This window comes from Schistocerca americana, chromosome 6 (genome assembly GCF_021461395.2).
Source record: "Schistocerca americana isolate TAMUIC-IGC-003095 chromosome 6, iqSchAmer2.1, whole genome shotgun sequence".
In the NCBI taxonomy this organism is placed as follows: Eukaryota; Metazoa; Arthropoda; class Insecta; order Orthoptera; family Acrididae; genus Schistocerca; species Schistocerca americana.
In genome coordinates, this window is record NC_060124.1 from 329,928,922 (window position 1) to 329,944,448 (window position 15,527).

Below are 15,527 nucleotides of genomic sequence, written 5' to 3' on the forward strand. Positions count from 1 at the left end.
GGGTGAATGTGACATGTCCAAAAGAACAGACACCACATGGAATCTGTAGCTGAGCAGGCTGCAGTGGGGCTGATTCATGTCATCAGCACTCAGGCAGGTGAAGAAGCACAGCATCAGAACTCAGTTCGGGAGGCAGGCAACTATGCTGACCTCTGCAGTAGTCGACCATGTCGGCTGGCACAGACATGCTGCTCGATTCAGGAAACATACAAGCACACAGTGATGAACCAAGAACCCCAGCATAGGCAGCAGCAACAGTGGCCTGCAGTGGTAAAGTGTGCCTGCACAAGGCAAGCCAGCAGAAGCAAAGTGTGCCCACACAAGACAAGTAGAAGCTTGGCAGCTAGTCAGGTCCAAGTAGGAACTGTGGTCCCCCAACAAGGCATATTGCAGTCAAAAGAAGTCAGTCAGCATGTGGCTACCAGGTGGAAGGTACTAGTTGAGCTCCTGGGAACATCTGTACTCATGAGCTCATAGCTAGTCAGGTCCAAGTAGGAACTGTGGTCCCCCAACAAGGCATATTGCAGTCAAAAGAAGTCAGTCAGCATGTGGCCACCAGGTGGAAGGTACTAGTTGAGCAGTGAAGTTCCATGCGGCTTTTCGCGGATGATGCTGTAGTATACAGAGAAGTTGCAGCATTAGAAAATTGTAGCGAAATGCAGGAAGATCTGCAGCGGATAGGCACTTGGTGCAGGGAGTGGCAACTGACCCTTAACATAGACAAATGTAATGTATTGCGAATACATAGAAAGAAGGATCCTTTATTGTATGATTATATGACAGCGGAACAAACACTGGTAGCAGTTACTTCTGTAAAATATCTGGGAGTATGTGTGCGGAACGATTTGAAGCGGAATGATCATATAAAATTAATTGTTGGTAAGGCGGGTACCAGGTTGAGATTCATTGGGAGAGTGCTTAGAAAATGTAGTCCATCAACAAAGGAGGTGGCTTACAAAACACTCGTTTGACCTATACTTGAGTATTGCTCATCAGTGTGGGATCCGTACCAGATCGGTCTGACGGAGGAGATAGAGAAGATCCAAAGAAGGGCGGCGCGTTTCGTCACAGGGTTATTTGGTAACCGTGATAGCGTTACGGAGATGTTTAATAAACTCAAGTGGCAGACTCTGCAAGAGAGGCGCTCTGCATCACGGTGTAGCTGGCTCGCCAGGTTTCGAGAGGGTGCGTTTCTGGATGAGGTATCGAATATATTGCTTCCCCCTACTTATACCTCCCGAGGAGATCACGAATGTAAAATTAGAGAGATTAGAGCGCGCACGGAGGCTTTCAGACAGTCGTTCTTCCCGCGAACCATACGCGACTGGAACAGGAAAGGGAGGTAATGACAGTGGCACGTAAAGTGCCCTCCGCCACACACCGTTGGGTGGCTTGCGGAGTATCACTGTAGATGTAGATGTAGATGTAGCTCTATATCTAGTGGAAGCGGCATCTGGTATAGCAGACTGGTGACCACTCCAGGTTGATGGCTGGCATGGAATACCTCTTGCAGCTGACTGCAGGCAGACATGTACTGCATAAATGTAACACATGGAGTGGACATCATTCTGCATCACGTAGGCCACAGTAGAACAGCAGTGCAAGGCTTGGTCGTGTGGTCATCAGGTCATCAGTACTCCAGTCTGGCTTCCATCTTTTTCCTGTGTCGATGGTGTTGCAGCTATGGCTGCAATGTCAGTGGTTGACTGTGTCATAACTTATGCTAATGTTTGACCCAGCAGTGATGCTTGCTGCGTCAGGACACCCTGCATGTAGTTTCATTTGAAAGAATACCATTCCAGCTCCTTTCTGCCTCACTTCTCTAATGCTTCTTGTGTCACCAGTAGTAATGTTTTCTGTCAACTCTGCCATGGGTTTCAGACACCAAGAAAAGAGGCCTAGTCGCCAGTAGGTCACAGGCAACAATAACAAAATGGTGGTATCTTCTTGCTGCTGGTAGCTGCTGGTTAAATGTGGTGCCCTGACTGGTGTAATGATGATCCACTGCCGACAAATTCTATCAAGCCATCTTGCACCAGTAACTTATCACTCAACATGAAACATAAAAACTAAACATTATGTAATTATTTCTCAAATTTTAATGAGTAAAACTCATTTAGTATGTTATATAAAGAAATGTTTACCTTCAGTTGCTCAGAAAGCAAAAACTCTGTCACACTAGAACATAACATCTTTTTTTCAATAAAATCACCATGGTAACTGCAACATTTGTGTTAAGTGGTTTATCAGCATTCCTATCCCTCCTGAAAAATATTTTTGCTGCTTATCTATCAAAGAATCATGGTGTTGTGCTATGTGTAAGGTCTTTGAGGAGGAATAGCAAATATTTTAGGCAGTAGTAGTATAGATTAATTCAAATAAAACATTCTACATAAGGTGCCCAGCTTTTGTTTGTTACAAAGATGCAGTTGGTTACAGAGATAAGTTTGTATTTCTCTTTTTAGCACTCTAGTTGGTATGGGCATATTTATCAGTTGTTATTTTTGTTTTGAATGTCAAGTTGTGAAGTTGTTTGAGTTTACATAACTTAGTACAACCTACCCAGCAACACCCTTAAAACTGTTCAGACTGTTTTTGACACCTTGTGTATTATACTTTATCTTAACATTATCAATCTGACGAACAGTTTTGTTTACTGAAGATATGGTTAGGAGGTTTGAATAGTGTCCTCCATTATTGTTCTAATTGTTCTCCACTTAAACTCAGCTCTATTTTGTGGGATATTAAGGATGTTAAGAGTAAACCTTTGCTTATCATGATGTAATAGACATTTTCAAGTCTTTCAGTAGTGATATGACATACATGCAGAGTTTCATGCCTTAGTAAGTGTTGCACCAGTTGATAAACTTGTTACTTAATGCAATTACTATTATAAAAATGTAGAAGTAATACTAGCCAGTAACAATTAAAAAAAGCTAGTGACTGATGTGACTGAGAGCCAGTATTGTTTACAGCTCCTTCTTTCCTTACTTATTAACTAAAACTAACGGTTTTAACTGTGACCTACATACACAACATGGATATCCTTGCAGTAAAACTGTATAGGAGATTTTTACTGATTGTTGATGAATCTAATGGTGAAACAACACTTTCACAACAGACCTATGGTGCAAGCTCAAAGTCTGTGTGTGTGTGTGTGTGTGTGTGTGTGTGTGTGTGTGTGTGTGTGTGTGTGTGGTGTTTTTTCTACAGCTTCATATACAGTTTTTTCTGTTTTACAGATTGCACATATATCCTGACTGTGTGGCCACCTGTTGTTGACCTACTTTTGGACAGGGATGTGAAATTGCAATTGATTGGTGCTGGACTATCACACTCAGTACTGCCAGATATTAGCTGCAGTGTTTCAAGCAATGTAAATGACCAGGTAATCTCATTGTTATAAGACCTTGACCTTTTTGGGAAGTAGCATCAAATGATATTTTGCTTTATATGGCTGATTATGTAATTTTTATGTATTGTGAGCTGAAAAATAGTGCGAAATTGCTGTAGAACATGGAAATGAAGATTCTTCCACCATTCATGTATAAAAAAATTCTTGGTCTACTCACTGAAGCAGTTTTATTGGTAATGAGATGAAACATACTTCTGTACCATAGATGTTTGCAGAATTTGTCACAGAAAACTGTTGTAAATCTACACTCCTGGAAATTGAAATAAGAACACCGTGAATTCATTGTCCCAGGAAGGGGAAACTTTATTGACACATTCCTGGGGTCAGATACATCACATGATCACACTGACAGAACCACAGGCACATAGACACAGGCAACAGAGCATGCACAATGTCGGCACTAGTACAGTGTATATCCACCTTTCCCAGCAATGCAGGCTGCTATTCTCCCATGGAGACGATCGTAGAGATGCTGGATGTAGTCCTGTGGAACGGCTTGCCATGCCATTTCCACCTGGCGCCTCAGTTGGACCAGCGTTCGTGCTGGACGTGCAGACCGCGTGAGACGACGCTTCATCCAGTCCCAAACATGCTCAATGGGGGACAGATCCGGAGATCTTGCTGGCCAGGGTAGTTGACTTACACCTTCTAGAGCATGTTGGGTGGCACGGGATACATGCAGACGTGCATTGTCCTGCTGGAACAGCAAGTTCCCTTGCCGGTCTAGGAATGGTAGAATGATGGGTTCGATGACGGTTTGGATGTACCGTGCACTATTCAGTGTCCCCTCGACGATCACCAGTGGTGTACGGCCAGTGTAAGAGATCTCTCCCCACACCATGATGCCGGGTGTTGGCCCTGTGTGCCTCGGTCGTATGCAGTCCTGATTGTGGCGCTCACCTGCACGGCGCCAAACACGCATACGACCATCATTGGCACCAAGGCAGAAGCGACTCTCATCGCTGAAGACGACGCGTCTCCATTCGTCCCTCCATTCACGCCTGTCGCGACACCACTGGAGGCGGGCTGCACGATGTTGGGGCGTGAGCGGAAGACGGCCTAATGGTGTGCGGGACCGTAGCCCAGCTTCATGGAGACGGTTGCGAATGGTCCTCGCCGATACCCCAGGAGCAACAGTGTCCCTAATATGCTGGGAAGTGGCGGTGCGGTCCCCTACAGCACTGCGTAGGATCCTACGGTCTTGGCGTGCATCCGTGTCTCGCTGCGGTCCGGTCCCAGGTCGACGGGCACGTGTACCTTCCGCCGACCACTGGCGACAACATCGATGTACTGTGGAGACCTCACGCCCCACGTGTTGAGCAATTCGGCGGTACATCCACCCGGCCTCCCGCATGCCCACTATACGCCCTCGCTCAAAGTCCGTCAACTGCACATACGGTTCACGTCCATGCTGTCGCGGCATGCTACCAGTGTTAAAGACTGCGATGGAGCTCCGTATGCCACGGCAAACTGGCTGACACTGACAGCGGCGGTGCACAAATGCTGCGCAGCTAGCGCCATTCGACGGCCAACACCGCGGTTCCTGGTGTGTCCGCTGTGCCGTGCGTGTGATCATTGCTTGTACAGCCCTCTCGCAGTGTCCGGAGCAAGTATGGTGGGTCTGACACACCGGTGTCAACGTGTTCTTTTTTCCATTTCCAGGAGTGTATTTCAGTACAAGTTTAGGAGATATTGATTGATTTTAAACAATTATAAAATAGACAAATTACATACATGTGTTTAATTCCATAGTATGTTCGATAGTTACCATTACACACTTATACAGATTGTGAAGGAGACTTAGAACATAAAGTGTTTCACACCAGCTTAGTTTCAGAAATTGTCGTTTTCCACATTACAAGGAAAACTAAATTGACTCACATTTCTAATCTTGCCACTAATACTGATGTTTCTTAGGGATTGAATACAAAAATCTACTCAGTATAATGATCACTACCTTTGCTCGACAAATCATACTCTGCAGTATGTTCTGATCCACCCAATCAAAAATATCCAGTAGCAGTGAATCATTTTTTGCTGCACTCATAATCTGTGTAGTTAGGTCTTCTTCTGACTGTATTGGGCTCTAGCAACCAAGACAATTCACATATCTGCATAAGCCTGAGGAAGCATATCCATGTACTTTGGGGGAAGGTAATTACATGCCAGTCCATGTTGCTGCTCCTGTTTGAGACCATATGGTTGCATTGTTGGAAAGTCAGGAGGGGGGATTTGAAGTTTGAGGTGCACCGTGTGCTCAGCCACAGAGATTGACATATTTCATTTCTTTATACTTCTACTTGTGGGGATACAGAAGAAGTGTAGTTTATGAGTCCCCCTTATAGTCAGAAGGACCACATTCATCAGTGAGACACCAGTGTGGCTGACTCCCATGCATGAGACCTGGGTTTGATTCCTGGTACTGTCACCAAACTGGAACAGGGTGCACCAGCCTCATGATGCCAGCTAAGGAGCTAATTGCAGAGTGATCACACCACCAGGTTTGCTAAATAGATATCAGCCAGGAGTGTGGTGTAGTGATACCCACCCCTCCCTACTGCATCCAAAGGATGTCATTGGCAGAGAATGATGTTGCAGTCAGTAGGTCCAAATTGGCCTATCTGTGACCAGAACACCAACTGGCCCATCTGTGACCATAGCTGTTGAGCTTATAGTTATGGATATGCTTATACAGTCAGAGGAAGATATCGTTGCAGGAGTTATGGATGTGGGAACAATTAGAAAGTAAATTTAACGTCAAGTAGCATATATATTTATTTGCACAGACTGTACACTGATTAGTCAGAATATGAGGACCACTGTCCTACTGTTGATATAAACACATCTGGATGGAAGAAGTGTCACCTTCTGAGGAATGACTGGTAGCCATACATACGCATGGTACATTAGTGTCAGTGAGAATGCTGTTCATGTGTAGAATGGGGAAGGCATGCAATGTATCTGAGTTTGAGTGAGAACAGATTGTAATGGCCCAGAGGCTTGGTATGAGCATTTTGAAAACTGCACGACTTGTCGGGTTTTCGAGGAGTGCTGTGGTGAGTGTCTTCAACATGCAGCAAAACCAAGGTGAAACAACATCCAGACAGCATGGGATTGAGTGCCCACTGCACTTTAGAGACGTCAGACATCATAGGCTTGGCAGAGTGGTAAAACAGGACAGGTAGCAGGCTGTGGGAGAGGTAACATCATATTCTAATGCTGGCCAGCATACAAGTATGCTCCAAACATACCTAACAATGCGCCTCCACACCCAATGACCCATGCATATTCCAGTGTCAACATCACAACATTGGCAACTACAACTGAAGTGGACATGTGACCATTGGCAGTGGGTATTGATGCAGTGGCATATTGTTGCATGGTTTGCTGAATCTCAATACCTTCTTCATCATGCAGATTGGAGGCCACAAATACATTGTCTTCCAGGGTAAGAGCTCCATGACACCTGTAGTGCGGGATAGAGACAAGCTGGCAGCGGCTCCATTATGCTATGGGGAACATTCGTGTGAGCATTCATGGGTCTAATGGAGCTCATGCAAGGCACCATGAGTGTCATACGCTGGTTGCAGGCCATGTACACCCCTTCATAATGATCAAGTTTCATGACAGCATTGGCATTTTTCTCAAAGATAATGTTCCATGTCATAAGGCCAGGAGTGTGATGGAGTGGTTTGAAGAACACAGTGACTAGTTATAATTGATATGCTGGTCCCCCAACTCACCATATCTGAACCCAAGTGAACACATCTTGGATGAGATTGAAAGTGGCATTAGAGTTCATCACCCCTTCCCTGGAACTTATGGGAATTGGGTGAAGTGTGTGCAGATGTGGTGCCTACTCCCTGCAGTGACATAGCAAGGTGTCATTACTTCTGTGCCATGATGTGTCACTGCTGTTATCCGTGCCAAAGGTGTACATACTGGCTGTTAGGCAGGTGGTCATAATGTTCTGGCTGATTGGTGCATATATAGCATGGAAATTACATAACAACTTTACTTACAAAGCAGAGATACAATAAAACTCTGAGACATCGTTAAGGGATTACTTAGACCCTCTTCACCCTGGCCCACATATAGAGGTAGGACCAGCTGAACAGGCGTGTTGAAGTATCCTCCTTCGGCAATTACAAGGCTGGCTGTGTATGAGACTCCATCTCTACCTTCTTTCATCTCTTGCACTCTTGCTGCCTTCCACATGTAGTATGTGAGAACTTTTCCCAAAAGGATGATGTCACTGACTCAGAGCCTCCTCCATTTAGGCATTTGACTTTGTGAAAGTTACACAAGTGCATGAGATTCTCCTTCCTCCATCTGTTTCAGAAATCTTCTGTTGTTTTCTGACAGAATTTGAACTCTGTTATAATCAATGGATCAGCTACTGTTGGCAGTGTTGTAGGTCCCCTCCTAAGGAAGTGTGCTGGAGTGTGCATTTCATCTTTAATTTGAGAGATTGGCTCAAGTTCAAGGTGACTTCAGTATCTGTAGTCCTTCATTGTCCATACTGGAGCATCCAAGTACTTTTGGAAACATCTTTCGATTGAGCTGGCCATTGTCTTCCAGAAATCTCCCCACCAAGCCACACCTGGAGCTATAAACTTCCAAGTCATACCTTTTTGAGTGAGGTATTGGTGGGTCTTACCAGCAGAGATAGTTGTTCACAGGTCTATTATCTCTTTGTTGGCTGCATGAAATATTAGATCACTGTCACTATAGATGGTGTGTAGAATGTTGTGCCTGCTTTGTAGTGCCAACATTGTGGTCCAGATGAAGCTGAACAGCTCTAGTCACAGGACAGATAAACAGTACAACATAACATTTAATTGTGGTAGTTCCTTTTTTTTCATAAAAATCCTCTGTAAAACTAAAGTCAGTGACTTGGAAGGGTCTCTGCAGTTTTACCCAGTTGAGTAGTAGTGGAGCTTCTATTTCTTGACCAGTGGCACTGCTCGCTATTTTATGTGGAAAGCAGTGATTAATAACCTTCTTTATGGCATGATAGACATGTTGTGTGCCATGCATGTAACTTTTCTGTCAAGGTGCCAGTGATCGTTTGATCTAGTGCTGTTTTCTGATTTTGACCTGTGGATTTGCCGTGACTGATATAGAAGCTTGCACAGTGTGAGCAGGGTCAAATTATGTTTACACTTGGAGACAGTGCAGTTGACCATTGTATTGTGTTGGGCAGGGTGAGCACTGCTGATATTGGCTGAGCAAAGTTGTAAGGAGGTGCAGATACTGGAATAGGTGGTTGTGATGCTGTGGCCATTTGAAATTGCTCAGACTGTGGCTGAACATTAATTTGCCAAACATGTTACAGACTGTACATAGGTCATTAATCAGGTTTTGATATTTCTCTCGCAGAGGCACTTGCGTTGTGTTGTGTTGGTTTGGCTGTGAGTTAGACTGAGTGCGTTTAGACTGTTAGCCATCTCTGTTAAATTACCATAAACCTACTGAACTTTATAAAATACAGTTTGAATTAATGTTCTGGCGGGTCACATGAGCTGTAGTCCTATCCAATGAGCATCTGGATTTGTATTTTGTAATTATTGTGATACATAAATTTCCTGTTAACTGGAGAGAGTAGTTAACACTTCAAATTGTCTTCTGGTGATGATACTTAAAAACAATGTGTGCTAAGTTCTGTCAGTGGCAGTTCACACATAACTCTCTTCTACATGTGCATTTGGATTTGCATATTGTACTATTGATATTTAATGTTCTGTCTCTTTCTGAAGTAGGCAGATTGTATGCCAGTTATACACTCCTGGAAATTGAAATAAGAACACCGTGAATTCATTGTCCCAGGAAGGGGAAACTTTATTGACACATTCCTGGGGTCAGATACATCACATGATCACACTGACAGAACCACAGGCACATAGACACAGGCAACAGAGCATGCACAATGTTGGCACTAGTACAGTGTATATCCACCTTTCGCAGCAATGCAGGCTGCTATTCTCCCATGGAGATGATTGTAGAGATGCTGGATGTAGTCCTGTGGAACGGCTTGCCATGCCATTTCCACCTGGCGCCTCAGTTGGACCAGCGTTCGTGCTGGACGTGCAGACCGCGTGAGACGACGCTTCATCCAGTCCCAAACATGCTCAATGGGGGACAGATCCGGAGATCTTGCTGGCCAGGGTAGTTGACTTACAACTTCTAGAGCACGTTGGGTGGCACGGGATACATGCGGACGTGCATTGTCCTGTTGGAACAGCAAGTTCCCTTGCCGGTCTAGGAATGGTAGAACGCTCCCCACACCATGATGCCGGGTGTTGGCCCTGTGTGCCTCGGTCGTATGCAGTCCTGATTGTGGCGCTCACCTGCACGGCGCCAAACACACATACGACCATCATTGGCACCAAGGCAGAAGCGACTCTCATCGCTGAAGACGACACGTCTCCATTCGTCCCTCCATTCACGCCTGTCGCGACACCACTGGAGGCGGGCTGCACGATGTTGGGGCGTGAGCGGAAGACGGCCTAACGGTGTGCGGGACCATAGCCCAGCTTCATGGAGACGGTTGTGAATGGTCCTCGCCAATACCCCAGGAGCAACAGTGTCCCCAATTTGCTGGGAAGTGGCGGTGCGGTCCCCTACGGCACTGCGTAGGATCCTACGGTCTTGGCGTGCATCCGTGCGTCGCTGCGGTCCGGTCCCAGGTCGACGGGCACGTGCACCTTCCGCCGACCACTGGCGACAACATCGATGTACTGTGGAGACCTCACACCCCACGTGTTGAGCAATTCGGCGGTACGTCCACCCGGCCTCCCGCATGCCCACTATACGCCCTCGCTCAAAGTCCGTCAACTGCACATACGGTTCACGTCCACGCTGTCGCGGCATGCTACCAGTGTTAAAGACTGTGATGGAGCTCCGTATGCCACGGCAAACTGGCTGACACTGACGGCGGCAGTGCACAAATGCTGCGCAGCTAGCGCCATTCGACAGCCAACACCGCGGTTCTTGGTGTGTCCGCTGTGCCGTGCGTGTGATCATTGCTTGTACAGCCCTCTCGCAGTGTCCGGAGCAAGTATGGTGGGTCTGACACACCGGTGTCAATGTGTTCTTTTTTCCATTTCCAGGAGTGTATTACCCAAAATCCACAAAGAGAACCATCCTGGCTATCCCATTGTGGCAGGCTTCAAAGCCCCAACAGAACATATCTAAGCTCTGGAAGACCAACACCTCCAACGTATCACCCGCAGACTCCCATCCTACATCAAAGACACAAACCACTTCCTAGAACCCCTCAAATCCATTCCCACTCCTCTCCCACCTGAAACCTTTCTTGTCACCATAGATGCTACATCCCTTTACACAAACATCCCACATACCCATGGTCTCTTTGCCCTTGAACACTACCTCTCCCAATGCCCACCCGAAGATCTTCCAAAAACCTCATTCCTTATCACACTTACCAACTTCATCCTCACCCATAATTACTTCACTTTTGAAGGCCAGACCTACAAACAAATCAGGGGAACGGCCATGGGAACCAGGGTGGCTCTGTCCTATGTCAATCTCTTCATGGGCCGCATAGAGGAAGCTTTCCTGAAGACCCAACAACTGCTTCCCCTGGCCTTGTATAGGTTTATAGACGACATCTTTGTGGTCTGGACTCATGGTGAAGAAACACTCCTTAATTTCCTCCATAACCTCAACTCCTTTTCGAATCTGAATTTCGCCTGGTCCTTCTGCAAAACCCAAGCCACCTTCCTGGATGTTGATCTTCATCTTGTTGAAGCTCACATCTACACCTCTGTCCATATCAAACCCACAAACAAACAACAGTACCTTCACTTTGATAGCTGCCATCCATTCCACATCAAACACTCCCTTCCCTACAGCTTAGGTATTCATGGCAAACGTATCGGCTCCAGTGACGAATCCCTCAACAATTACACCAATAACCTGACCAGTGCTTTCCTCTCCCACAACTATCCTGCAGTCCTTGTCCACAAACAGATCTCCCGAGCAATACATTCCTCCCCATTCAACAACAATGTTCCTACCCCCAGACCACACAGAAGCATCCTCCTTGTCACCCAATATTATCCTGGCCTTGAATACATCAACAAATTACTCCACCAGGGATATGAGTTTCTAAAGTCAAGCCCTGAAATGAGATCATCCCTTGACAAAATTCTCCCCACACCACCCAGAGTTGCCTTTCGTTACCCCCCTAACCTCTGTAACATCCTTGTCAAACCCTACAATATTCCCAGACTACCTTCTCTACCCAGCAGTTCCTACCCCTGTAACTGACCCTGCTGCAAAACCTGCCCCATGCATCCCCCCACAACCACCTACTCCAGCCCCACTACTGGTAAAACATACACAATTCAAGGCAGGGCCACATGTGAAACAACACATGTCATTTATCAGCTGACATGCCTGCACTGCACAGCCTTTTACATCGGTATGACAACAACTAAACTGGCTGAGCGCATGAACGGACACAGACGAACTGTCCACCTAGGAGATGTCCAATACTTAGTAGCAGAGCATGCACTCCAGCATAAGTCTAGGGACCTAGGAACCTGCTACACTGTACGTGCCATTTGGCTTCTCCCGCCCAACACCAGTCCCTTGGAACTGCGGAGATGGGAACTTCCACTCCAACACATCCTTTCATCCCGCCATACCCCTGGACTGAACCTACATTAACCAACCTCACTCCCATTTACTCTTCAGTCTTCTCCTCTTTCCCTTTCCTCTTTAGCCATTCATGCATTTTTCATCCTACAGAGTTGTGTTTATCTTTATACTACATACCTCTTTACTTCTATATGCATCCTCTTTGGTTTGAAGCTGGCACAGTACTTACAGTAGAATATCTTTGGCTTCCCTCTGACAACTATGCCTCCATCCTTGCTACCCTCCCTGTTTACCTTTCCCTGTTGCTTCATAACCTGGGTTGTGAGTAACTGAATCCACGTTCCCTTCTTCCCTTTCTTTCCCCCCTCTCCTCCCTGACGAAGGAACAAAGTTCCAAATGCTAGGAACATAAATTTTCTGTTCTGTTTTGTGTATCTATCAGCTGTACTGAGCTGAGGTAAGTACTGGCCAGCCCCTCTATCTCTTTGTTAGTATTTGTTTCACATCTTTATATGAGATTTTCCATTAATCATTTAAAAAAAATATATGTGCAGTATGTGATCAAAAGTATCTGGACACCCCCCCCCCCCCTCCCAAAACATAAATTTTTCATATTAGGCGCATTGTGGTGCCACCTGCTTACAGGTACTCCAGATCAGCGACCTCAGTCATCATCAGACATAGTGAGAGAGCAGAATTGGGCACTCTGTGGCACTCACGGACTTAGAAATGTGGTCAGATTATTGGGTGTCACATGTGTCATACGTCTGTATGTGAGATTTCCAAACTCCTAAACATCACTAGATCCACTGTTTCCAATGTGATAGTGAAGTGGAAATGTGAAGGGACATGTACAGCAAAAAAGAGTACTGGCCGACCTCGTCTGTTGACTGACAGAGACCGCCAACAGTTGAAGATAATTGTAATGTGTAATAGGCAGACATCTATCCAGACCATCACACAGGAATTCCAAATTGCATCAGGGTGCACTGCAAGTACTATGACAGTTAGGCAGGAGGGGAGAAAACTTGGATTTCATGGTGGAGTCGCTGCTCATAAGCCACACATCACATCGGTAAATGCCAAACAATGCCTCGCTTGGTGCAAAGAGCATAAACATCAGATGATTGAACAGTGGAAAAATGTTGTGTGTAGTGATAAATCATGGTGTACAATGTGGCGATACGATGCCAGGGTGTGAGTATGACAAATGCCCGGTGAACGTCATCTGCCATCGTGTGTAGTGCCAACAGTAAAACTCAGAGGTGGTGGTGTTATGGTGTGGCCGTGTTTTTTCATAGAGGGGGCTTGCACCCATTGTTGTTTTGCATGGCACTATCACAGCACAGACCTACAATGATGTTTTAAGCACCTTCTTGCATCCCACTGTTGAAGAGCAATTCGGGGATGGCGACTGCATCTTTCAACATGATCCACAGCCCTGGCAGAGTGGTTACACAATAATAACACCCCTGTAATGGACTGGCCTGCAGAGAGTCCTGACCTGAATTCTATAGAACACCTTTGGGATGTTTTGGAATGCTGACTTCATGCCAGGCCTCACCGACCGTGATCGATACGGGCTGCCATTCCCCAAGAAATTTTCCAGCACCTGGTTGTGAGAGTGGAAGCATATATATATTTCAGAGAAGGCATTTAGTAAAGTTTCACAGGATGTCTTTATCATGCCCACCATTAACAAAAATTTAATTTTATTAGTGGGATGTAAAATGTTATAAAAACTGCTATTGGCTCAAAACATGTACAAAATATGCAGATAACACTTCATTGTAGCTGAAGATGGTGAAATGAAACATGTTTTGTTAATAATTTAATGTAAATACGAAAAAATACACTCAGTATCATGTTGTTTAACTAATCTGGGATCATGTTCTCCAACATTATGTAACTTTAGAGCTGTTATATGTTTAGATCATGATATGTACACCTTTAATGGATGCTGTTATAAGCATTGTATGTTTCACGGCATTATTATTAACAACTTTTTGTTGAGAAATAGACTAGTAAGTCCTACAACTTCAACTTGTTTACACAGTGCGTGAGTGTTTGCTATGCAGTTAATTGTAATTTAGCGACTTTGGTTGCTTTCCTTCATGTTTCATGTTGTAATTATGTATTATAAACGTACTGAAATCTTCAGACAGAGTGTGGATAATGAATTTGGACATAAGTGAAAGAGCTATTTGTGTCACATTAGTATGTTTTGTTGAATTTAACAACCAAATAACATTTTTTTTTTTTTTTTTTTTTTTTTTTTTTTTTTTTTTTTTTTTTTTTTTTTTTTTTTTTGCAGTTTTAATGGAATAAGCCTATGAGTACAAATATGTATTCCATGTATTCCCTTCTAATTCTTCAAGGCTATTAATGTATATTGTACAGGGCTGTTATACACCTTAACATTAACTGCATTATTACAGGTAAAATTACCAGTAGTGTTACAAGAAGTGGAGGAGGATGTGATTGAGCTGGAGGTGGATGCTCGTGTTGCTGCTCCAGGTCTATACAGTATTAAGTGTGAATCTAATGGAATTCCTGGAAATTTAGTCAATGGTTCTGCTGAACTTCTTGTTGCTGATAGTAGCAGCCTGGGTATTGAGAAAGTTGAACCCACAACTGTTAAGATTGGAGAGAGCTTTAAGGCAAGCATGAAAATAAATTAAATATGAAAGCCTCTATGTTATATAAAACTAATCTATTTGTGCCATTAGTTTTAGCAGTCCCTCAGTCATGGCAGGGTATTTGCTGTCAGCATGTATCATTTTTTGTATTTAATTGATTGATTGCAGATGGTAATGACACTGTCATCATCCCCACTAAGTTCTGTGTTTTGCTTTGCGTCAGAGCCTGGTCGTCCACAACCACACATTTTCTTTGCTGATATTGATGGACTGGTTGTAACTTGTGGTTCCTTTGTTGCTTGGAGAGCAACTATTCTTACAGTTGGACTGGCATACACTGTTGATGCTGCAGAAGAAATACCAGGGTAGGCACATACTGTTAATTTATGTTGTTTATGCACTTCACTATGTGTGCATGACTTTCCTCTGAGTTCTGTGATTCTTTTTGTCTTTATAGAGAGTCATATTCAGGAAGCTCTGCCATTGTTGATGTTTTCTCTTTCACCTTTTGTTAATAATGCTGATGGCTTTCAGTACTTCTTTCTATGCTTTATTTATGTGTGTATTGGTTGTTTAGAGAAAGCATGTGAGTAGCAGCTAATTAATGCTGTTATAACAAAGAATACTAAAGAATACTTCTTCTTCATTCCCCTTATCCTCTTCCCACCTCCTTCCCACTCCCCCCCCCCCCTCTCTCTCTCTCTCTCTCTCTCTCTCTCTCTCTCTGTGTGTGTGTGTGTGTGTGTGTGTGTGTGTGTGTGTGTGTGTGTGTGTGTGTGTGAGAGAGAGAGAGAGAGAGAGAGAGAGAGAGAGAGAGAGAGAGAGGGGGGGGGGGGTATTTTTTT

The 15,527-nt window shown here is 44.7% G+C and overlaps 1 protein-coding gene across 1 annotated transcript in view; it reads left to right on the forward strand.

The window, feature by feature from the left end:
• The window catches only part of LOC124619798, a 424,654-nt gene that overhangs the window by 77,572 nt on the left and 331,555 nt on the right, over positions 1–15,527 (forward strand). Inside the window, exons 5-7 of the mRNA XM_047146390.1 lie at positions 3,243–3,388; positions 14,482–14,703; positions 14,851–15,047. Of these exons, the coding sequence (XP_047002346.1) occupies positions 3,243–3,388; positions 14,482–14,703; positions 14,851–15,047 (565 nt within the window). The remainder of the gene's footprint in view (positions 1–3,242; positions 3,389–14,481; positions 14,704–14,850; positions 15,048–15,527) is intronic.